The sequence below is a fragment of the Nomascus leucogenys genome, chromosome 6 (genome assembly GCF_006542625.1).
Source record: "Nomascus leucogenys isolate Asia chromosome 6, Asia_NLE_v1, whole genome shotgun sequence".
Classification (NCBI taxonomy): domain Eukaryota; kingdom Metazoa; phylum Chordata; class Mammalia; order Primates; family Hylobatidae; genus Nomascus; species Nomascus leucogenys.
This window is the reverse complement of record NC_044386.1, coordinates 20,340,436-20,367,029: the sequence shown is the minus strand read 5'-3', so window position 1 is coordinate 20,367,029 and position 26,594 is coordinate 20,340,436. Positions and strand designations below refer to the sequence as shown.

The 26,594-nt window shown below is 34.7% G+C and overlaps 1 protein-coding gene across 2 annotated transcripts in view; it reads left to right on the top strand.

Annotated features, from left to right (window-relative positions):
• The window catches only part of CDH12 (cadherin 12), a 466,101-nt gene that overhangs the window by 376,853 nt on the left and 62,654 nt on the right, over positions 1-26,594 (top strand). For both annotated transcript variants that reach the window (XM_030813934.1, XM_030813935.1), the window contains one exon: positions 13,325-13,512. In XM_030813934.1, the coding sequence (XP_030669794.1) occupies positions 13,325-13,512 (188 nt within the window). The remainder of the gene's footprint in view (positions 1-13,324; positions 13,513-26,594) is intronic.

The following is a 26,594-nucleotide window of genomic DNA, read 5'->3' as shown; positions in this document are numbered from 1 at the left end:
TTCACTCTTGTCACCCAGTCTGGAGTGTATTGGTGTGATGGTGTGATCTCGACTCACTACAACATCCACCTCCTGGGTTCAAGTGATTCTCTTGCCTCAGCCTCCCAAGTAGCTGGGATTACAGGCGCCCACCAACATGCCCAGCTAATTTTTGTATTTTTAGTAGAGATGGGGTTTCACCATGTTGGCCAAGCTGGTCTTAAATTCCTGACCTCAGGTGATCCACCTGCCTCAGCCTCCCAAAGTGCTGGGATTACAGGTGTGAGCCACCACACCAGGCCCAAAGAAACATTTCTAGGAGACAAAAACATAGAAGTGATCAATGAGGTTTGGAGAATGGATATAATTAGTCAGATTAAAAAAGACATAACTCTATTTAAGTTTGGGTATAAGAAAACCCAGGTAGGAGAATGAAGTTATGAGGCGAACTTCAAACACACCCTCCTCAGTCCTTTAATACATAGATTTCTGACGGCAGTGGCAATCTTTAGTCACAGATGTGAAAGCATCCTAAAGTTGCCATTTATTTCACATGGTTTACATTTCTCTATTTCATATTTGCCTTGTTATTGGTCTTAGAAATTATATAGACAAGGAAATGAGACTTCCAAAGTAGCTTTTATGAAAGTTAACAGGAATCTGAGCAATACTAAAAACCATGGAAACAAAAGACTTGGTACATAAGAAATATATTTTGTGAACAAATGCCAGACACAAGGGAATATATCATTTGATGAATAATGTTTCATTCATTGCAAGTATAGAGGATAAAAAAATTATCATTTTCATTTTGCACTGCATAAAGAAGATAAAATTTTAATTTCTCCTCTTTAAAAGCTAGTGTAAAAATAGGGAGTGTTTTTGTTTGCTTGTTTGTTTGTTTTTTGTTTTTTATTTTGAGACGGAATCTCTCTCTCTCACCCAGGCTAGAGTGTGGAGTGCAGTGGCACAATTTGGCTCACTGCAGCCTCTGCCTTCTGGGCTCAAGCTATACTGCTGCCTCAGCCTCCCGAGTCATTGAGATTACAGGTACGCACTACCACACCTGGCTAATTTTTGTATTTTTAGTAGAGACGGGGCTTTGCCATGTTGGTCAGGCTGGCCTCAAACTCCTGACCTCAGGTGACTGCCTGCCTCGGCCTCCCAAAATGCTGGGATTACAGGCGTGAGCCACTGTGCCCAGACAGGTAGGGAGATTTTCAAGTTAATGCACATTTACACTACTTGGAGTAAAAACAGTATATACCTAAATATTTAGACCATTGCAAAAAAAAAAAAAGACATAGGATTTAAAGGGTTGTAAGCATACAAATGTGAAACAAATAAAATTGCAAAGACAAAAGGAAAAAAAATCATCAAAATGTGGCTTTAGGTTGTCCCTGAAAGAATAATAGATTTTATACATAGAAATATGTAAAGTAGTAGACAAGTAAAACATTTTAAGTAAAAGCAACAAAACAGGGATGACATAGAAAATATTAAAAAAATAAAACACAGGAAATGACAGAAAATTTAAACCATTGTGTCCATATGTGATACACGAATATATGATGAATATTCACAAATCAAATTTACAAATTGGTGAATGGGTTGTTATTGAAAGAATTAGTTTTGGCTAAAAGAAAGCAAAATATACATGGGAAGAGACCATTACCAATTTCATTTTTTTTAGACTACTCTCCTTGTGTCTCAGAAGAAAACCAGTGAGAAGTCAAACTTGTGAGTAAATAAATATCCCCAGCTAACTTAAAATTTTCAGTGTTTTTGTCCAGGCTTAGTGGCTCACACCTGTAATCCCAGCACTTTGGGAGGCCGAGGCAAGTGGATCACTTGAGGTCAGGAGTTCGAGACTAGCCTGACCAATATGGTGAAACCCCGTCTTCACTAAAAATACAAAATTAGCTGGCCATGGTGGCGTGCAACTGTAGCCCCCACTACTTGGGAGGCTGAGACAGGAGAATTGCTTGAACCCGGAAGGTGGACATTGCAGTGGGATGAGATCCTGTCCCAGCACTCCAGCCTGGGTGACAGAGTGAGACTCCATCTCAAAAAAAAAAAATTTCATTGTTGTTCAAAGCTCATCTTGTAAGGTGTTAAATTTATTTATAATTTATGAAAAAAATTTTTAGTGTTGCTTGCGGCATATTTTTGTAAAGTTATTAGGCAGTATCACTGAGAATTTTCCATTTACCATATATTGTTAAATGGATCAGAAATTACATAGATAAAGACAACATAAACAAAGGTTTAAATATTCAATGGAGGTTTTAAGAGACTATTAAATGTACTTCATGAAATATATAACAATGAAAAATTATCGATGCACTTGAAATGTTGTGAACTCTTGCCAAAATCTCTGTCATGTTTATTATTATGTAGCAAGAATAGTGATTATATAAATCACTTATGTTAAAAATACATACTTTGGAGAATCAGAAACCCCAATTATTCTGAAAATCATTAAGTAATATAAGTTGGTTTTGTTCCATAGCCTATTTAGAATTAGGTTGGTTGGAATTTCCGATTCATTTGCTTTAAAAAATAATGTTACAATGGACAATTAGTTTTGCAGATATGCATTTATTAAACATAATAAGTAGAACTATAGTATTAAAAGTAATAATTCGTACTTTAATGTTGTGAGCTTTGTACGAAGAAAGGAAGAATTAGAAAAACAGAAAGAGATGTAATAAGTTTTCCTTTCTTTCTTGGGTGCAGTAGCAGAATTATTTTATGTTTAGTGCCCCATCCCCTTCTAGAACCTTGTCACATCTCCGAATGCCCCTTTTCTGGATGTTTTCATGGATTTTTCTCTCTAATCACTAAAAAGGGAAACTTTCCCCAAGTGTGCCCAATCCACTCAACCCTCAGTTAATTGAAATTTGCATCACTCAGTCTAGCTAAAATTAAGAATTTTGAATTATCTGAATTTTAAAATATCTTATGGATCAACCAAATATTGTCTGTATTTGGTTGACTTTCAGGCAGCACAACCAAGTCAACAGAAGTGAGCAGACAAAATGAGGAACTATGTTTTCAATCAGAGATACTACTTGCTTGACTCACCTCATGGCCGTTAGCCCCCAACTTGCTCATTTGTAGACTAACAGTAGGTTCTACCAGATCTGCAGAACCAATTGTGCCTATTTCTTCTCAACTCTGTGTTCAAGACATCACAATAGTAGCTTGATACAGGTCATGGTGGGAGCTCTTACACCACAGCAATGAACAGACCCTGAAAATTAGGGCTTATACCTATTTTTTCTCCCTATCCCAATATAGTTCTAAAATATTTACCAGGATATAACTGACTGGAAGTTACAATAATAGCAGGTATCTCATAGTCTTGATGTGAAGATAAAATTAGTTAATAATGGAAATGTGCTTAGAAAAGTGCCTGGAAAAGAGAAAGCACTATATAAGTGACTGCTGTTACTAAGTGTCTATTCCACTTAAAGAATAATTTCTATTTAAAATTTTCTTCCTTTCCTTCATATTGAGACAGTTGGATTTTCTAAAAGGGCAATTTCCTGGCTACATGAAAGAAGGCAATGAGTTTTTACCTAGGAGTGATGGCAATGACCTCTCTATCTTTGCTGTGCAGAATGAAAAGACATCTCAGGCCAGGGGAGGAGAATAATGTGGGAAGACCAGTTAGCAGGCATCTGCAGTAACAGAAAAGCAGTGTGAGTTGTTTAGTCTGTGATGGTGGTGACCAGGGCCATTGTGAAAAATGGTAGTGTGTCAACAGATTTGAGTGATTTTAGGCGGTATAATAATCAACAATAGCAATGGATTTGCTACTAGGAAGCAGATTCCAGTTCATGGAACTGGAGAGGTAGAAATACTGCTTGCTGAGAGAGTGACTAGTAGGAGACTCTTCATCTAGGCATGGCAAGTCTATGATCTCATGTTTAAATATGTCAAAACTGAGACACCTTGGAGATATCCAAGTAATGTTTTGGAATAAGATGATATTTTGCCAAGTATAGTATGAAACCTCAAAAGCTGAATATAGACTGGAGTTAAAATAAAAAGAATGTTTAGCATAATGATAGTAAATGAAGCAAAAGGGAGAGATGAAGTTACCTAGGAAAAGGAAAGACTGAATAAACATAGCCTGCAAAAATGTTTCTTGACCACATTTGTAAAGTAGAACAGGAGAGAATTTAATAAATGCAGCTCTAAACTCAGAACAACTAAACAGAATCTCTTTGGATGGTCCCTGGGCTAAAGCATTTAAAAAACTGTTTAACTTTCCAGATGATACCAAAATGCAACCAAGTTTGAGAATCACTTATCCAGATCTTTTCTAAGAATTTCCACAAAGGAATCTGGCAAGGAGAGAGCTGCAAGGTGGGAGGAAACTATGATAGTAGAGTGCCAGAAAACCACAATTGTAGAGTCTCAGAAGAGATGTGCTTCAGAAAACAGGGAATAGCTAAGAGTGTTGAACACTGCTAAGAAATTGCCACTGGATTTTAGTGGCAAGGAAGTCACTATATCTCAGGGGAAACTTTACTACACAATGATGGGTTCAGTCAGCAGGGTAAGGCTGCCCATGGAGTGGTTGTTAAGTAGGCACGGGTAACAGTGATTCTCTTGGAAAAGTTCTGTTGGAAAGGGAAAAGAAAATGATGGGGGTAACTAGAAACAGATTTGAGACAAGGGAGAATTTTTGTTAAGATGCTCATATATGAGCAGTTTGTGTCTCATCAGGAATACCTCTATTGAGAAGAAAGTATTGAGTGCAGAGAAAACAGATTCTCTAAAAATAGTACAATGTGTACAAATTGCTGGAGTTTAAGAAGAAAAAGTGGAGATGAAGGACACTTCAATTGAAAGAATGCTTACAGCTATAACAAGAGGTTAATATTGAAGTATGCACTACGTAGCAGAGTATGGTCTCAGATCAGAATTTACAATGGAAATATCAGGATGCTTTTTAGACTCTTGTAGCTTTCAGTCATAGTAAGGTATTTTGTTAGTCTTTTTTTTTTTTTTTTTTTTTTAGATAGAGTCTCACTCTGTCCCCCAGGCTGGTGTGCAGTGGCACGATCTCAGCTCACTGCAAACTTCTGCCTCGCTGGCTCAAGCGATTATCCCGCCTCAGCTCCCAAGTAACTGGAATTACAGGCACACACTACCACACCCGGCTAATTTTTGTCTTTTCAGCAGAGACAGAGTTTTACCATGTTGGCCAGGTAGTCTCGAACTCCTGAGCTCAAGTGATTGGCCCGTCTTGGCTTCCCAAAGTGCTGGGATTACAGACTTGAGTCACCGCGCCCAGGCAATATTTTGTTAGTCTTTTAAAGCATGTTTTTTAGAGTGTGAAGTAGAGGGAAAATTATGTGCAGAGATTTCTTTGGAGAAAGCCATGTGTAGTGCCTATCTACTAAAAGTAAGTGGTAGGATTGTCCTTCCTACTCCTCTCAAGTTTGGTGAATGCGGCCTTCCATTCAGCTAAGACAAACAATAAACTCTAATATATTTTCCCAGAAAATGAGGGAAATTAATGGACTGATACCTGTCTCATGCTGAGGAAAGTTAAAATCTCCTGAAAACAGCAGAGAAAGGAAAAGAGAACAAGGCTGTGTTTGGGAAAGTAATTGTATGGCAACAAAAGGAATGGCAAGAAATGAGTAAGCAGAAGGGAAAACCAACCCAACATTATGTTAAGTCCTGCCAAAGAGATTCTCCTTGAAGCGCGAATCTGCCTGTGGAGTGGGTCACCTGAAATCTGAAGGCTGAGGTCATATTCCGTCAAAGCAGAGGCAATGCCGTTGGTGTGGAGGCTGCTGCAAGAGAAACTTCCAAGAGCGGCCCCCAAGTGCACTGTGCAGCTCCAGAGAAGCAAAAACCACATCATCAAGTAAGAACAGTCCAGTCCCCTAGCTTTGCTGCCTCCAATGGTAAGGTGAAAACACCCCAGGAAAGGAGATGGTGAAGAAAAATTTACAAATTTGGACAGAGAAAGCCTGCTAATCCATCCAGATCCCAATCCAATTCCCCATCTGCTGCTGGCTCTAATTGGCTTGGAGGTGGGTGGGGTGGCCAAGGGGAGAAGTCTTCATTTTGCATATGGATTGGTGTGCTAGTTAATATGATTTATTGGAAATGTCTAACTTCCAAATCTAGGTTTTTTGAATTAAAGTGAACATAGGACTATTACTTAATAGTGAGAAGAAACATCATTTACTCACCATTGTTTTCATCCAAGAAAAGACAAAGCATACTCCGACAGAAGAAAGTCTAAAGGAACAGTGAGAGACAAATAAAAAAAAAGTTTATATTACATCTTACCTATTATGATTGTTCAAACTGTGAGTCACACTGATGTAGGATCCTTTGAAGGTTGGGGAAGCTGAGCAATCTCCTATGCAACATCATTTTGTTTTTTTCTGTGAACTACAAGGCAAGGCCACCAACTGAGAAGGGAAGTAGTAAAGTGAGTAATTAAGCAGATATTTGAGGACAGTAGATCAGCTCAAAATAGAAGTCACAGAGAATGGCAGTCAGTTACCTTTGCAAATCTGTGTGCTTTTGAAGCAATTCTGAAGGGGCATTCAAAGTTAACGATCATAATTTATAGTAATATCTAGCTTCTTCTCTATGGTTTTCCTCAGTAAACCATCCCTCCTCCTTCAGAGGGAAGATAATTATCATCATCAAGAGTTAGGGTTTGCCAAATTGCAGCAACAAAAGGACATGGCCAAGCTATATAGGCCATAGGTCAATATACTAGAGGTGCTTCTGACATTAGAGATGATAGGTCCCAGTGGGAATTATTGAACAAACTGGTAAGACAGGAAGCTATGATCATGTCACCTTTGTCATATGGTTACTTCTGTTTGGAATGTTTTCTATTAGCTGACCTCACAGACCCCAGTGCTATGTTGTCTCAGCTCAGAGTCTCAGTTTAAACATTGAATAGAATTGTGTGACTTTCCTTTAGAGCACTGGTGTTTTTTCTGCTATTTTACTTTTTTGTGTGATTGTTTAATTGACTTCTCTCCCACTAGACCATAAACGCCATCAAGAAAAACACTTGTCTTTTTGTTTGTGTGTTTTTCCTTGTCATTCCATGAAGGAGACCACTAAAAATTGTAGTTGAATCGAGTATCAATAATCTGAGATACAGGAAAATTCAGCAATTAATCTGCTATGCAAAGATAATTTTTGAAAGACAATTTAATATCGAGCTTTAAATTTTCTATTGCATTTAGCTGCTCAGAACTAGAAAAAAGTTTACAGGAATAAATTTCTCATTGTTCGGAGACAAGAAATATTGCTATTGTTACAGAAAATATATAAATCTTAATTCATTCATATGATGGATATTGTGTGCACGGCAATTCTTATTCATGTATATGGTTAGTTAAAATCTAGAATGGGCAATTATAACATCTCAAAAGTGAAGTAATTTAACCAATAAAGTGAAGCTCTAGTGCCAAATACTTGACACTTAAAAAACTATGCCCATCCTAGCCTCGTCCTGGGAATGAGCAGCAGTGGATGTTTCTGTAATTACTGAGAGATTCCATTCACTGTGTGTTTAGTACACTTGACTAAAATCCAGCTTGAACCCAGCTTTGTTATCAGGATAATTCTTCCTTATGGACAATGTTTCTATTACTTTAATTTGGGCATATTGAAAATATAGCCTCAGGCTTTTAAGGAAATAGAGGGCATAAAATGTTCTTCCACCACCAAAACATTTTTTTCGGCCGGGCGTGGTGGCTCACGCCTGTAATCACAGCACTTTGGGAGGCCAAGGTGGGCGGATCATGAGGTCAGGAGATCGAGACCATCCTGGCTAACACAGTGAAACCCCGTCTCTACTAAAAATACAAAAAATTAGCCAGGCGTGGTGGCGGGCGCCTGTAGTCCCAGCTACTCGGGAGGCTGAGGCAGGAGAATGGCATGAACCTGGGAGGCGGAGCTTGCAGTGAGCCAAGATTGCGCCACTGCACTCCAGCCTGGGCGACAGAGCGAGACTCTGTCTCAAAAAAAAAAAAAAAAAAAAAAAAATATTTTTTTCTTCCTGAGTCCTCCAATTTTAAAGATATGGGAAAATATTTCAATTAAAATTAAAATGACTTTTCAGAACTCTTTTAAGATCTGTCTTTCTTTCATCTCCACACCTCTATAGAGAGTTTCCTATTGGCTATTGCCATTCTGATAGGAAAAATTATAAAACATATAGACTATACAAATATTATAAAGTTAACTAGCAATAATAAATAATACTGAATGAGTTTCATGCACTTTTGTATAAGTGACTTTCAAAAACAAATTTATAAAGTAGATATTGTTATACTAATTTTACAGATCAGGAAAAGAGGGAGATTTTAAAAGATCAGGAAAAGAGAGATGTTTAAAATATTTTGCCGAGGGTCACAGAGCTACAGGTACACAATTTCTATAAAGTTCCTTTTTACTCACACAATATGTTGTTTACTTGTATTTCCTTTTCGTGTTGTTTAAGTAAGGTGAAATAATTTTGTGTGATATATATTTAAGCAATTAAAAAAATAAAATATTGATACAACAAAATTTTATTTCTAAGCCATTAGAAGGTAAATCACTCACACACAAAAACTATGCAGGATCATTTGAACAGTTTAATGTTTGAATTCAATTACTGAATCAATAGTTCAGTGCTATATTTTTTTTGAAGTTTAAATTGAAATGTAATATTTCAAATCATAGTGTATTTAGTTGGTCTCAAGTGTATGTTTTTGAGTTTTTAAAAATGTTTAACATTTTCATCAATTTGAAATAATGTGTTCTTAAGCCCTCCAATATTTCTAGTATTCTTCTATTATTAAATATGAATTATATTCACATTAGTTACTTGTATTTAGGTAACTTATTTGCGGTTAAACATTGACTTCCTTTTTTTTTTAGTAACTTTAGAATTATTGTTCCATAAAGATAAAATAAAATGTACTTCAAAAGTGAGTTTGTAATGGATTATTTTATCTTCTTTTTAACTTGCTATTGGTGTCATTGAATGTTGTGGTATTTTTAAAGTCATTCACTTAATATATTTGTTCAAGTCCTATAATCTTTAAGTAAAGATCTTCATTTATATTTTATAGTAAGTAAAGTAAAGTAAATATATTTATTTTGGTGTTTTCATCAGTATCTGGAAATTTCCTGCAATAAACAAAAAAGGAGGGTAGATATATTTTACATCCTTTTTTTTTAAATAGCAATGCATGTCCCCTACCTGTCCCTCCTCTCCCCGCCCGACACACGGTTTAAGTCCTAATCAGTATCTTTTCAAATGACATAATTACTGAGAGGATACTTACTTAGCTTATAACTACCTGATTTTTTTCTACTCTTGGAACAGGGAATATTATATTTAAGAATATGATCATTATAATTAGTTCACTGCATGCAATTTCCTCCTTTTCCATGGGAAAATGAAGATTTTGGCTAAGCATAATAGGTACATTTGATGAATATGTAAATATATATTTTTATTGACTGTGGACAATCTCTTGTCACCTGTTTTATTTCTCAATTTGTGTGGTACAGGTAGTGCCATTAAGATGTTTCATATGCATCAAAAGTAGAACGCCTGGAAGACGATGGCAGTGTAATTACACAGTACATCATGAACGATCCAACTTTGGCATAGCTGAAGATTACTTCACAGTTTTGAATTAATCTGAATGACCTCAGCTTTATTGCTGTTGAGATTCCAGAAATGATAAAATGTCAAGTCATTGGAAATAAACCGACAGAACCTAAACAATCTGACATGACAAATGCATAGTTTCTCTGACTTGTTCCATATTCTGCAGACTTTATTACCAGCTGTAATATTTTATTAAGAAACACTTGTCTTAATGAACGTGTCTTCCACCTTACTAAAATATATGTCTGCTATGTAGAGTAGAAAATCCATTGCTCTGTATATTTGCATTTCACATGCACTAAAACTTAACACACACAAAAAAATAAGAAGTGGCGAATCATTGCTTTACTTTTATCTTAATTTTGAAGGGGTGCATGTTAGTGGAATGCTAGTAAATCCATCATTATTGGACAATGCTATCATTCCAATTTATCACAAGTTTTTCAATGCCATTAGATAAAAATGGAATTTGTTGGCATTCTCTATGCTGACAACTTAAAACAAAACACCCTATTTAACTTAAATTGATAGAATACTACAAAGAATAGCTGTCTTTACATTTATTGTTACTAGCCCCATAAAATGTTCTTTTACAAGACATAAAGTTCATATCTCAGCATATTGTCTTGAAAAGGGGGCTCTTTCATCTGCAGTTTGAATTATCCGATGCCCTTTGGAATACCATTCAGTGCTTCATTCCCCCCCCACCCCACCCCTCATATTGGAGGACTTCAACTCTGGCTAAACTCTTCACCTTCACTAGCCATAATCCGTTAGAGAGGACTCCAGGCTCTATCATTTTCACCGATGTGTAATTTCCTTTACTTTTGCTTTTAACCATCCAAATGTAAACGTAAAGCTAACTCATAAACCTAATATGTAACTTGATTTGGCTCTCATTGAATGGATTGGATGGAATAAGCAGAAATGTCCCCAGCCCTTTAAGTGAGATGTACATGTGTTCCTAAAATTCTCATACTACTCCTCTCCTTATGACTCTCACTGTTTCACCCTTACCACTCCCACTGCTGGCCACATTTGAAGTTTGAAATCCACTATACTTGACGGCTCCCTAGCTCTCTGAACACTTGTTCAGTTATTTCTTTGATAATGTTCACCCCTAAGTTTCCTACTAAATGTCCTAATCAAGAAGGATTTCTAGTACGCTATTCAACATCGACCTCCATTTCTCTCTTTTGTTAGAAAAAAAATTTAGACTTTTTCTAACACTCATTTATGAGCCACGAGTTTGGACTACGACTAATCGTACTGTGAATTCAAAGCTTTCGATGTTCCTCAGATTCTTCATCACAATCACACAACAAGAGGCAAAAGATACAAACACAGTTTCTGATAAATCATATTTCCATTTAATGGACATTTTAGAAAAAAAAGGAAAATGAAAAATTACACATTCTGTGCCTTGTCCTTTTTCTTTGGAATTTGTCCTTAAGTTTAGTACAACTGTAATAACTTTGTCACATGCTTTCTTGCCTCATTAAACAGAAGTTCAGGGACCTTCATATTTCCTAATATCTCACAGTGCCTCACTAGGATCAGGGTTTAATTTATCTATTAAGAAATATTTATGCTCTAAAGAAAGTAGTTCCAAAAGCCATGATAGATTCTGCTTATGTAATCAAGGCTATTTGAAATCAGATAGATTCCTCTTGAATATCTGGCTTTATCCTTCTGGTAGAAAATAGGAATGCAATGTAACCCATTCTTTTGTTTTTCTTCTTTGATTTGATTGCCTCAAGTTCAATCACTACTTTAAGTTCAGCAAACATTAAACATCCCTAAATGACAGCTACTATGTTAAGTGCTTAGGAAATAAAAATAAAACAATAATCCTAGCCTATGAGAAGTTGTTACTTTGATCAATTAATGTGACTTTCCTTAACTGAGATTTCTTCATAATATCTATGTAACACTTTAGCATTGTGACTTGGAAGGAGTTTTTTGTTGTTGTTGTTGTTAGGTCTATAATGTTTATTTTTTTATTTATTTAAACTTTTAAGTGCATTTTTTAGAAAGACTCCTCATACCCTCTTTTAAGGCAGATATACTATGAATTAACTAAGCTAATTATTTAAATATAATTTTATGGACCACTGTAAAGTATCATTTTTTCTTATATGTAAAATAAACAAACTTTAGTTGAGTATTTAGCTGTCTTGAGACCAAATCACATATATGTTCCATGGAGATAATATGTTGGATTTAAATACGGCTGATCTGCATATTCAAGATAAATGGTAGATATCATTTTCTGGGGGAAGGAGGGAAGAAGGGAGATTTAACTGCTGCCCATGCTAATGAAATTACCAAGTTTTGAAACTGATTGTGAAAGAACTACAGGACCCCAAAAAATAATTGGAAATCAAAAAGAAAATATCTGGCAGAATCTCTACAAGATGTGATTGATTTTTTTCTCACACCTTCCTGGAGAAAATAACTGTAATATTGTAACATGATTTTTTAATGAACTTCCCTATGCAACAGACATTTATAGTAACTTCTTAATTTATTTTCCATAAATGTAACTAAAATTCTAAAACGAATGAATCACCATGGTTGATTTACCCATGGGAAAGAGCCATTCTAAATCCAGTAAGAGAAATTGAAAGTGGAACTCCAATATCAAAATGGAAACTTTAGATTTTTGTGTTTAGTTTTGTTTCTTAATTTTTATTTTCTCTCATTTCCTTTCCTCATTTTAATTTGAACAGACTGTTGTTAAATCCATTAATATTTGCTTTAATGAAATGTCAGTAAAAGAGCATGCACTATATCTTGATCTTGTGTCTCAGACTTCTAAAAATTCTACAAAACCTTAAAATAATGTCTATGTTTTTATTTTTTTGTAGAGTATGACAATTTTCCATGATTTTGAAATGTTTTATCTAAGTTTTGCTGATTCAGTATAAATTTCATAGTAATATAAATGCTCCACCTGGTGGTAAAAATAAGCATTTTACTTTTTTATCTTTCTTAATGCTATTAAAAAACTTCGGGAGACAGAAATTTATGATTTAAAATATCAGTAAAAGTACATAGAAAGGTGACAAGTTAAAATTTACTAAACATAAGCTGAATCTTAGTCTATAATATACTATATTTCAATCTATCATCGACTAGAATTTTGATTATACAGATTATCATTTTACAGGTTATTTTTAGTTTAATCATGTATACTTATTGAAGTCATTAGTTTTAGGAAATATAACCTCAACTTTCTATATCTATATATCTATCACCTATCTATCTATCTATCATCTGTCTATGTATCTATAACTTTTTATCTATGTCTTGCAACCTGTAGTATCAGTACCAATTAATTTCATGAATAGTCCCACCCTCCCATTTGATATGTGGTACACTTTTATGCCATGTAAGTGTGTAAAACAAGTCCTGCTAATAATTTTACTTTAGCATTCTCTACTATTTATAATGCCCAGTTAAAATTCTAGAGCAGCACATATTGAAGAGAAAAGTGAAGTTATTACTCCTAATCATAATCCTTAACTTGACAGCAAATTGCCTTTTCATTTTGCACTATAATGTTCTAAATGTGATTTACTTTCAGTAGACTCTATTTTTCAAGCCTTTTAATCTTACTATATCTCTTACTAACCCCACTGTCAATTCAAATTTTATATGTCTTATCAGGCATCTTCCACCTGAAAGTTCCTGAGTCTTCCCCTATTGGCTCAGCTATTGGAAGAATAAGAGCTGTGGATCCTGATTTTGGACAAAATGCAGAAATTGAATACAATATTGTTCCAGGAGATGGGGGAAATTTGTTTGACATCGTCACAGATGAGGATACACAAGAGGGAGTCATCAAATTGAAAAAGGTATATAGACAAATGTTTGGACAGTTGACTACTAAATAATAATTAAAGAAGATAAAAAATAAATATTAGAAAGGACAAGTAATTTTAATTTTCTTTCAGTTAGCAATAGAGTTGACCCTTGAACAATGTGGGAGTTGGGATACTGATACTCCATGCAGTCAAAAATCTGCATGTGTCTTTTGGATCCTCCAAGATTTCAGTACTAATAGCTTACTCTTGACCAGAAGCTTTACCAATCACATAAACATTTGACACATATTTTGTACATTATACATAGTATATACTGTATTCTTTTTTTTTTTTTTTTTGAGATGGAGTTGCGCTCTGTCACCCAGGCTGGAGTGCAGTGGTGAGATGTCGACTCGCTGCAACCTCTGCATCCCAGTTTCAAGGGATTCTCCTGCCTCAGACTCCTAAGTAGCTGGGATTACAGATGTGCACCACCACACCCAGCTAGTTTTAGTATTTTTAGTAGAAACAGGATTTCACCATGTTGGTCAGGCTGGTCTCAAGCTCCTGACCTCGTGATCCACCTGCCTCGGCCTCCCAAAGTGCTGGGATTACAGGTGTAAGCCATCACACCTGGCCATATATACTGTATTCTTACAATAAAGTAAGCTAGAGAGGAGAAGATGTTATTAAGAAAATCATAAGGAAAAGGAAACATATTTACTATTTGTTAAGTTTTAGTGGATCATCATAAAGGTCTTCATCCTCATCATCTTCACATTGAGTAGGCTGAGAAGGAGGAAGAGGAGGGGCTGGTATTGCTGTCTCAGGGATGGCAGAGGCAGAGGAAAATCTACATGTAAGTGGCCCTGCACAGTCCAAACCCGTGTTGCTCAATAGTCAACTGTATTTTAAATTAAAAAAAAAAGACCTAGTGATGCTGAGTATTTACTTCTACAGGTGCTATTACTCTGTGGTTCAACTCTTATATATTTTATGTTGAACAATTAGGCCTGATAATTTGATGACATCATTTAAAAAGATTCTTATCAGAGTTTAATTGTAACCTAATTTTTTATTACTATAAATATAAACAAAAGATTAATTTAAAAACAAGATGAGAAGTAACTCTAACCCCACCAGTCTTGATATTGAGCTTTTTTATGGCTCTTCTGAAGATATAAATATCTAATTCACCACAATGTTGGTTGATACCACAGTGGAGGCATACTGATGTGTGTAAGCTCTAATCACCTGAGAAGTAGAAGAAATGTGAAAGGCCAGTAATGGATGTGAGAGAGCTATAAGGAGGAAAGTGAAAAAGAATTACCAAGAAATGGAGAGAGAAAAAGACAGTGCTGGGAAGCTGTTTAGTGATGACATATTGATTAGAGCCAAAGAGGATTGTATAGGGCAAAGTTAGTTGAAATATTAGGAAGAAATTATTATTTACAATGTATGTAGTTTTGTCTTTAGTCGGGTGGTGACATGAAGGAGTCTGTTAATGTGAGAAAGAAAAATTATATTGGCATTTAAGGTGTGCTGATTTTTTCCATAATAGTGAGGCAAATTATAGGAATTTCCAATAGCAAAGTAAAGGCAGAAAAGTGAAGTTCATTTAATTCAGCCATTTTCTCCCCTTCTACAAAACACTCTATTTTGAAGAATTTTGAAGAATATACTCCAAACTGCAGTATACAATACTCATTTACTCATTGTAATTATTTTAACTAGAATAAATACTTTGCATTTAGTTCCATTAATCAGTCTGCCCCTCCCATATTTGCTCAGGAACTCTGAATTTTAACAAGGAAGCAATATATATGGTAATGCAAATACTCATAAAAAGAAACACATTTTTCAAATAGATTATCATATTTTTATTTCTACTATTGTGCAAAAATTACGCTTAGTCTAGAAATTAATTTAACCCACATGATCCCACTCTATTAAATTAAGCATTTATGTTACATTTGCAAAGTACAGTTAGAAAAATATGTCAAATTCTTATCAACTTTACTCCTTTATTGTTATTTAGTTTGTTTTTCTCTTTTTCTTTTAGTCCCAAATCAATGTAAAGTCTTCTCACTTAATTTTTTCCCTAAGAAGGTCTCCAACAAAGAAATCACATTTAAATGGGTTACAAACATCTATTCAAATGGAACAAAAATAATTAATAATATAAAAACTATTTTAAATTAAGAAGTCATAATATTTAAATATAAAATTAAGTATACTTCCAAAGTAAAATTAAGGTACAAAAGATTCAATTCTAGATATACACTATATATATTTATGTTTATATACTTATTTATATTTAAGTGTTATAACTATATTTTATATTCACACACATAGTTTTATGTTTATGTTTTCATTTTTATTTACACATATTTACCATCTATACCAATAAGTAATCAATGTCTAGGTGTTAATCTAGAAAAATGTATGTCATTCTTATTTATTTTTAACACAATTGAAAAAGGGATGGTTTAACAATAGTCCTTTATCTTACTATATCAAAACATATTGATCTTTGAAAGTAATCATTCAGTTATATAAGTTCAACTATCATAAAGCAGTAAGAACATATCTGCCTTTTTCATTATGAAAGATCTACAGAGAATCAGTCATGTTATTTATTTTTTGTATTATTGTGTTTAATTTTTTTTAGAATTTTTATAGTTCTTAACTGGATTAAAATTGAGATATGCAAAATTATATAATACCTTTATTAAAATAGATTTAGATAAAGTAGATAATCTTGAAAGTATATCTGCAAATAAACACACACACACACACATTCTGGTAGATAATCTTGAAAGTATATCTGCAAATTAACTCACACACACACACACACACACACACACACACACACACATTCTTCTCTTTTCTCCTGCGGTGGATAAATTATTGTAGTCCATTTTACTGGCCCGAAATTCATTATTTAAATAAAGCTCAATGTCCATAACTTTCACTACTTCATTCAACAGGTATTTTGGAAGTAGCCACTGTTTTTCAGACTCCACTGTGGAGACAGGGCAGTGAACTCAACAGACACACTCCCTGCATCCATACAGCTTCCATTCAACTGAGGACATCAGAAGATAAACAAGCAAATTAGAAATCACTTTCAGCAGTGATGAATTCAAGCTAGAAAGACTAAAAGCAGGGTGAAGGGGTAAAAGGCATATGGAGGGTGTAGGGTATCTTACAGTGAGGTCAAAAATAAAAAAAGACTTCTCTATTAGAAGAGAATATGAGCAAAAACCTGACCATGTGGTATTTGGGTGATGTGAGTTCCTAAAAGTTTGAGCAGCAATTTCAAAATCTCTGAATTGGGAGCGTACTAGGCAAGAAGGCCAGTGAGGCTGGAATGCAGTGAAGGAAAAGGGCCTTGGCCAGAGATGACGGGCTCGCCAGGGAGAGCCTTGTAGACCAGGCAAAGATGTTGAATTATTAACAGATCGTGATATAGAGAGCCCATGTGAGTGTAGATCTAGATCACTTTTACTCTTTTATTTATTTTTATTTATTTATTTTGATATGGAGTTTTGCTCTTGTTGCCCAGGCTGGAGTACAATGGGGGGATCTCAGCTCACTGCAACCTCTGTCTCCTGGGTTCAAGCGATTATCCTGCCTCAGCCTCCCAAGTAGCTGGGATTACAGGTGCCTGCCAACACGCCTAGTTAATTTTTTGTATTTTTAGTAGAGACGGGGTTTCACCATGTTGGTCAGGCTGGTCTTGAACTCCTGACCTCAGGTGATCTACCCGCCTTGGCCTCCCAAAGTGCTGGGATTACAGGCATGAGCCACCACACCTGGCCTCAACTTACTCTTGTAGACCCAAGTGACTCTGGTTGTCTTAAGAGAATAATAACTAGGAAATAATGAGAGCGATAGCTCAGTTAAGAGACCATAGAAGTAAGCCGGGAAACAGATAGATAGAAATGTGGAACGTGATGGTATAGCAACAGAGATAGTGAGAGATTGTGAGATTCTAAATAAATTTTAAAGGAACAGCCAAAACATATTTGTATAAATATTATCATCATCTGGTAAATTACACCAAGCATTTGAGGACTTCAGAGCCTAATAAAACACATAGATTTTCTTTCAGTGTTGTAATTTGCTTTCATCTCTAAATATGGATCCACTAGAGGCAATCTCCTATGCTAACCTAGTGTTCTATTAGAAAGAAAATTGTAGCCTGCACCCTACATCTATTGAATCTTTAAAAAATAACTCAGGAGGACATTTTTGTAATGAAACTTAAAAACTATCCACCTATCTATTGTGTATACTGTATCGTGTATTGTGTTTATACGCACACATGTACATAGATGCGTTACTCAATTAAACATGATAGTATGACTTAATAAAAATGTGAGAAAATATCTCATTGAATAAAGCCCATAAAAATTCAAAATCAATTGAAACACTACAACCATTTTTTAAGTACAGAATGATTTTGGGTAAAGGCTGTAAAATAGTACTATACTCAAGCATATATTCAATAAGTTCTCAGAAAACTTTATCTTGCAATTATCATTAGGAATCTTAGAGAATTAGGTGTATCTCAATAACTGTGTATGTAAACATCAACAGTAGTGTTGCAGATCCAGAATGATCTTAAATTATTTGTTAAGGCTTTCCCTTCAATATTGCAATATAAGAATTCTGCTATAAAATCAGATTCATACAGAAATTACATTCTAAGTATACTAAATGCATTTAGAAAGTCCCAAATATATATTCTACATTTGAATATGTAGTCCTTTTTTAAACACCAGTTATTTTAATTTTTTAGCTAACAGATTTTGAACTGCAATAGAGGAATGAGGCATGATATGCTTTGTTTTCAGAGTTTTTCTTTTTTTAACGCACTTAAGAATACATTAAAATGCTAATGATCTGAAGCACATATTGTTATTACCGTTTTATCTTCAAAATCTTTTATTTGCTTTTCTTTCACTATTTTCTCCTCTGTCTATTTCCTGGGAGGGCTTGAGGAAACAAAAATGATGGTCAGGTTTAGATGAACTGAGAAGACTGAAGAAAGGCATTTTTATTTATTTTATTAACCTTAACTTTGATTCGCTTTATGAGCCCTGTGACAGAATGCCATTTCACTGCGACACTTTGAATTCAGAGGAACATTATGAAGCTTTATAAATTGCTCCAAGGCATGAGATATTGGTAAAACAAAACAAAACAAAATAAAAACTGCTTTTATTCCACCCTCACATCCTACCACTCTGAGAAAACTATAAAAAAAAAAAAAAAAAAAAAAACTTGTCCTATATGGTGTTGGGTATTATAGCAATAAAACACTAATAAAATCAGAATAAAGTTTTTTAAAAAATTCAAATTGTCTAGAAATTAGGAGGTGAGCTACATTTACAATGACAGAATAAGAGTTTTAAAATTCAATGGCTTCATTCTTAGTGAGAACCTAAATGAAATTTGTGTTTAGTCACTAGTGTTTATTTGCTACTGAATAAATGGGAATAAAATATATACTACTTATATATAAATATGGATAGTAAGTTACATGAATTAAAAGTTTTCCAGGACTCAAAATCTAAATATGGTTATAGAAGCACTTGAATTTTCTCCAAAGTGATTGCAAAATTTAAATAATTAAAATAATTAAGTGAATACTTAAGTTATCCAAAATAATAATTTAATATCTTGTATAATTTTTCAAACAGTTCTCTATCATTTCTACAAAAGTTTCTCTTAGAAACCGTTTAAAAAGAAGAGTGGTGAAGTGATTTCCTATTTATTTTTTTTAAAGTAAAGCTTTTTTGGAATTAAAAACAGTGCTTACCATTTTGATGTTACTTGGCAATATTAGTTTATTTCAAATTAACATAACTGTGTGATCACATTAAGTCCAAAGCAGAATTTTTCTTTTTCCTTAAAAACTTATGAGATAAATGATCTTACTCTTCACAAGGAGCCTTTTAACAAATAGGCTAAGGTACCAATTGGTCTTACTGAGCATTTATACTTTATACTTACCCGTTAATCAGTAAAACTCTTTCTTTTTTCACTCATTAACAAATGAGTTCACGTCATATGATTTGGTAGCATAGCACCATCATGTGGTTAATTTTTGAATAACTCTTAAGAACAAAATGATAATAAAATTGGGAATATTTTACATAGCCAAACATATATGCCTCAGTTTAAGTTTAAAATAATGCTATTTTTAGCCACACTAATGTACCTAGTTAAAGAAACAACACGTGAATGCTGTTGTTTCTATAAATATTATGTTTCTGTTTTTCTAAATATTTGTCTTCACCTTCTTTTGTAATACCTTACCTAGTTTCCCTAAACAGTCTCATCAACTGTAACTTAGCCCCAAATCAACATAACCACTGCAGATTTTTCTACAGTCTTGTAGACAGTTCTAACTGCACATGCCATAGACTTTTCAAACTCACTGTCTGAAGCTGAGTTCTTTCTTTATTCCCAACAAAAGTCTGCCTACTCATGTTTTCTCCTTTCCAGTTTCTTAAAGCAAAAATCTATGATTTTTCTAACGCTGCTTCCATTCCTATTGACGTCCCCTTGCCAAATAGGGCACAAAGGCTGGTTGCTGATTTTTCCAGAACTCAGGTTAAAATTTTCCTTTCTCCACCTATGAATTTGCCATACAATCCTCTTCCTGACTCCTTTTTGCCACTGCAATGGCTATTTTCCCAGCCTCACACGTTATTTTCCTCCAAATAATCTTTTTATTCATGGGGGAATGAAAGAAATCTATTTAGACGTTTAGATAGAAACATGTTCATCTTACTTAAATCCATTTCTGGTCCTATTGATAGAAAGATAAAAATCAAACAGTGTATTTTCTATTACTATCTTCTGCACACACACACATATACATGCATGCTCATATGCACAAGCTACATTCCAAGTACAGCAAATTCATTGCGATGTCTACCAATGGTATTGTGGTTCTCCTCCTTCTGCATAGAACTCCCTGTCCTATATAAGTATCTTCATGAATTCTTATATGTTCTTTAACATTTTTTTCTCCCTTGCTTCTCAACAAAGGCCTCCTAGAGTCCCTCAGGCAAAGTTGACCACTGCTTTATTTTGTCCCCAAATGTCAACATTTCTGTCAAAGCATCTATGATACTTACATGGCTCTCATATTTAAAATACAACTGATTCCTCCTGCTATATTTTAAGCCCCTGGAGGCACTTTTCCATATCTGTGTTTGTTTCCCCATCAGTAAAGGAAATGCCTGAAATATATAAGATGTTTAAAATTGTTGTCAACTAAAAGAACAAATGTTTAAAATTGTTGTCAACTAAAAGAACAAATATCTTCTGTTGGTTTACTGTTTTCATTTCTGATGCATTATTTTTCTTTTTACTCACATATATTGTAAAGTTTGGAACGTTTTGCAAAGAATTTAGAAAAATATGTTTTACTGATTCTACAGATAGGGAACTTGAAGTTCAAAGGAGATAATTTTTCAAAGGAGATAATTTTTCAAAGTCACACATATACTTGCTGTAAATCATAGTATATGTTTAGAAAGAGTATACTTCCAATTATCGTGTACAACAATGCATGTTAGAAAAGATAATTGGCCTCGCCGATAGTCATGATTTATACTGTATGTGTATGACACATATATTTTATTTCAGCATTTATAATATCTGATGAAACCCTCTGTAATTTTTTAGGGAAATATCACTAAAAACCTATGTCTAGAAGCACTAGCATTTCTTGCAATTCTTTTTTGTTTTGTTTTGTTTGTTTGTCTTTTTATCTTGGTTACTAAATTTATTCCAAAAATTGCTACTAAAATACAGGCATTACTATAATGACCATGATTCTTAAGACAATTCGTTAATAACTATGAAAATTTTGCAGAGTTGCAAAACACTAAAGTATAATAATAACTTGTCCACAGAAAAATTAAGTGCATTTCTAATAAATAGTTTTGTTACAAATATTTTTAAGGTAAGTTATATAAAATGGATCTTTCTTCATTCAAATGTTTTTGTTTACAAACACTTTTTGCCTAGTAATTCTGTCTTTCTTATAAGCATATATATTATTAATTTTCTAACAAATGGTGTTGAAATTTTGTCCAAACTAAAATCTATGTTCTAAAACTTACTACATTTCATTGTTTTTCCCTTTGTAACAGGGACATTCTCGCCTCCTATAGTGGCAACTTTTGTTCATCAAATGCAAGCTTTTTTATATAAAATATTGAGTTGCAACCTTTTGTCAATGATGATGAGATATGCATAAACTCTCCCACATCTCTTCCCAGACAAGAATTGACTACTATATTGATCATAAAACTAAGTTTTAGGAAAGCTGCTTTTTCATTAAAATGATGCTTGTTCTGAACATCTTATCTTTATTGTTCAGCCTAGTGTCATAAACCTGTTTATAAGAGCTTGGTCCTAGTGTCTGTGCATCCTGGTGCAGCCTGGTATAAATCTGTTTTCTAACTGCTTGTCTTAGAAAGAATCTAGTCTGTTTCAGATAAGCCTACATCCTCGGATCATTTGCATTCATTGACGGTATTCCTTCCCATTGCCTATTAAGACCTACTAGATAATTGAGATTGTAGAGCCTTATCACTCAAGGATGTATTTTCCTAAAAGTGATGGCTTTACTGTGTTGGTAAAAATAATATAGGCTTACTATAAAAATTGAAGTAATACAGAAGAATAAAAAGTAAAGAGGGACAAAACCACAGCTATAGTGAGTCATAATATGGCACAACTGGTTCCTTTGCTCAGGGCCTTTTGGGCGGAAATCAAGGTGTGAGTGGGGCTATGATCCAATCTGAGTCTTGGAGTCTTTTGTAACCTTACTGGTTCCTAGCAGAGCCAGTTCCTTCTGGCTGTTTGTTTTGTATTGTTGTTGTGTGTTTGTTTTGTTTTGTTTGCTTTTGCAGTAGTTACTACTTCCTTGTGGCTCTTATGACAATTTTGTTAGCTCTTGCCAAATACCAGGTTTCAGTTCCCACAGGCACCCCTTGAGCACTTGCCACTTGCCACATAATCTCTTATGATGACAAATTTACTTCTTATAAGGCAGGACGAAAAGCATCTGCATCACCCCTTTCTTTTAAGGGGTCTGCTGGTTAGATCACACCTCTCAGGTAAAATCTCCTTAATTAACTCAATGTCAAGTGATTAGGGACCCTAATTGTATCTGCACAACTTATTTTTCCATAAAACTTAATAAGTTTATGTGAGCAAGATGTCATTTAATTTACAGGCCTCTCACACAATGAATGGAAGAGTCATTGCACACAGAGTATAGGTCACTGGGGGCGGGAATATTGGGAGCATCTTAGAATTCTGCCTGCTGCAGCTATCATTTTTTCAAATTCCTCAAAATATCTATAACCGTAGCTATCCATTTCCACTCAACATTATCTGGAAGCATGAGGAGCCCTGGAAGAACCCAGGCAGCTATTCTCTTATAATTTATGCCAAAAAATTGCTATTTCCCTTTGAAATGAGAAAATCCTTTGGCACTTAACATTTCATTTAGTTTTTTGTGACCTGGACTTCAGCAATGTAAGAACAGAGAAAGTAGTGCTATAATAGCCCAATGGGCTCTTCCTGCCCATCGCACAGACAAAACCAATTCTCTGAGACCACGGTACTGCAGTAAAGAGCTTACCTGACGCTAGGCTAGCCATGTGGAAGACAGAGTTGTTACTCAGATCAGTCTCCCTGAAGGCCCAGAGGTTAAGGTTTTCCAAGGATAGTTTGGTGGGCAAGGGACTAGCAAATGGGTGCTGCCGATTGGTTGGGGATGTCATCATAAGGGTGTAAAATATAGTGCCCCCATGCTGAGTCCATCTCTGGGCAAGGAGCCATAGGACTGGTTGAGTCATATGCCACAAATCTGGGTGGGGTTAGAGTGAAAAACATCTCAAAAGACCAATCTTAGATTCTGCAATAGTGATGTTATCTGTAGGAGCAATTAGGGAAGTTACAAATCTTGTGACCTCCGTTCACATGATTTCTGAGCAGTAAGAGATTATAGAAACTACCTACGTTTTAGCAGAATTCAGGCCACTATCATAATCCTAATCTCGTGGCCTTTCTTTAGTTTTGCAAACATGGTTTTGGCCCAGGAACAAGGAGGGGATCAGTTATAGGGAGGGACTGCTATCATCCTTGGTTCAAAGTTAAAGTATAAACTAAATTCCATAGTTATCTTGGGCTATGCTGGGGAATGAGCCAAGATTGCCAGCCTGTGAGGCTAGAAGCAAGATGGAGTCCGCCATGCTAGACTTCCCTCACTGTCATAATCTTTGCAAAGGTGTTTTCAGTGTGGGAGATACAGGCTCTTGGGCCACAAAAGATTTGCTGAAAAATTACTGACATGAGGCAGATTGATTAACAGGAGAAAAAGCAGACAAATTATTTAACGTGTATACACAGGTGCCTTCAGAATGAAGACCCAATTTCCCAATAAGTTACAGAATCTAATCACCATCTCAAGGTTACAGAAAGAATCGTGGCCCAGAGCATAGACAAAACCAGGTTGTCTTGGTAAATCACGTTTAGTGGCAAGAAAGGTTATGAGAGGGAGAAAGGAAGTGGCTTGGCTAGCAAAGCCACTTGTTATGTAAATGAAACCTCCCTCAGAGAAAATAGATGATATTTATTTTCAGACTTTTAAAATGGTCAGGCTCTCATTGGCTCCTAGGTCTGGGAAAGGCATAGAAAAGACCTGTCTACATTAATGGGAATTTTTTACAGATGCGATTTTTCTCCCATAAAAGACAGCTTTGCAAGGCCACTTGTATTTTCTGGCCCTGTGGCAGACATTTCAAAATACATCAGAGAAATATTTTGGAGGATAAAATATGTTTTATTTCCTTCAGTGGCAAAAAACAAAGAAGCAAAATTATCCCCCTCCCCAATTCCTCCCTTGAGTCTCTGAAGAGCAATTGAGTATACCATATTTCATTTCTCTATAGTTGCAGTTCTTACTGCACAACTCAATTAGATGAATTGTTTCCTGAACATTCTGGTGCCACCAATCTTCCCTTATAGAAACGACCTAAAGAGAAAGAAGCTGCTCAACTAAATTCTCTTTAGTCAATCATTTCTTCCCCTTAGAGAGGTTCATAACCATTAAATGGGCTCCAAGCAATGCCACAAAGTTTTCTATTTATTGTGCAAGAAATAAATTAGTTCAACCTCACAATAATGTATGTCTATCATAGAATATGATTCATTTTTAGCACTGAAAGTAATCCTATTTATTCTATATTTATTTCAAATGCTGGGATTTTTATTGATTGTGAAACTAAAGTTCATTCCCCCCAAAAATGGAGGGTAGTCAGTCAGATGTGTAGGTAAAGTCAATTAGAGAGATATCACTGCTGATTCTCTTTGCGCTTTCTGAGCTATATACCATTTTGTAAAGTGGGATTGCCTACAGGTCAGGGTCACAAAGAAGTAAGGAGACTATGGTGGCATTTCTCTTACAATTTTCTTTAGTTCTTTGATCACTACAGGCTATAAGTTTTCCGTTGCAAAAAATCTGTATGTACAGGATTCTTTTATCTTACTCTGTCTCCCTGACAACCAGATATTTGCCTGCTGTGATAGGTCAGGGGTTCTTAAAAGGCATGGAATACATCTCATCTCTTTTAAAGGTTTCAAAATTCTCCTTTCATGTCTGGCTTGAAAAAGAGTTACCTGTAGAGAGTCAAGATTATCCAGATGACAGTAGTGTGTAATCAAATAGGAAAAAAAATTAAGACCTTATCTAGAGAGAATTTGCCAAATCATATAGATAATAAGAAGTATTTCAACATATGAGAAGGTAGAGAGGGAAATGGGGAATGACTGGTACAAACGTTTACATTCTAAGATAGAAGTTAATTTTTGCCTAAAAAAGGGAGTAAGTATGAGCCAGGTCAGCTCAATTTGCTTTCTAGGCAAAAGGAACCCTAAGGTGATAAAAATCAAAGTAGTCTTATACTACAAGTTAACAATACCTAACATAGACAACTTATATTGTTTAACACTTATAGAGCATTTAGAGTTTGGAAAAACAGAAAATATATTTTTATATGTTCCTTAATTTGACTTAGCTAGTGCACGATTCTATCTTATACATCATTCTCTCTCCGATATCTTCTAACGTATTCAATTTCTCTTAAACACACATAGTTATAGAGAACTTGGTACTTCTTCAAACTCACTCATTAAGCAAGATGGCAATATTCTGTAATTTGTTGAATGAATTGAGAGGCAAGTCTTGTCTTTTCATCTTTCCATCCTTACAGGATGCATCTCAAGCCTTGCCACCACGTAAAACATCTACGTGTGTGTGTGTGTGTGTGTGTGTGTGTGTGTGTATTTTTTAATTCACTATAGAATGATTTTATTTATTAGAGGTTTTCTCCTTTTTCTAACCTAAATTTACTCTCATTAATAACCAAATTACTATTAATTCACCACTCAGAGGCATAAAGAATAATCTTAAGTAATGTCAACATAGTGGCCCTTCAAGTATTTGAAAATGGGTGTCTTTCCTTGCTGTGGCAGTAATTGTAGTGGTTTCTTATTTTTGGCTTTGGTAATATTTTATCATTCCAGTCTTGGAACAAGTTGTCTTTTCTTGAGTCTGATTTCTTTAACAAAACACAGTATTCAAGCTTTAGGCTGATCAAAGGAGCATCACTGGGCGATCCTCTCTCTTTTTTCAGATATGACACTTCTATTCATGTCACCAAAGGCCATATTATCAACCATCACATATTATGCATACTATTATTTGCTTATATAGGTATTAAGAGAAATCAAAATTTCTAACAGGAGAAACATGAAAATGAAAGGAAATCAATATTATAAGTTAACAGGTATGAGGTGAGCAAATTAAAATATAGAAAGGTAAAAAGAAAACTGATTACAAAGCAGGTAAACACATGAATAAAAATATGATAAATAAAAGGAATACCTATAGGGAATTAATAAATATAGTTCCTGCCGCATAAAAAAGTACGGTGAAAGAGACTGATGTCATATTCAAGTGAAATTGCTGCTTTGTTATAATACATTTCATGAAATTGTGAGTTTTTGAAGATTTAAAAGTGTTTTTTTTG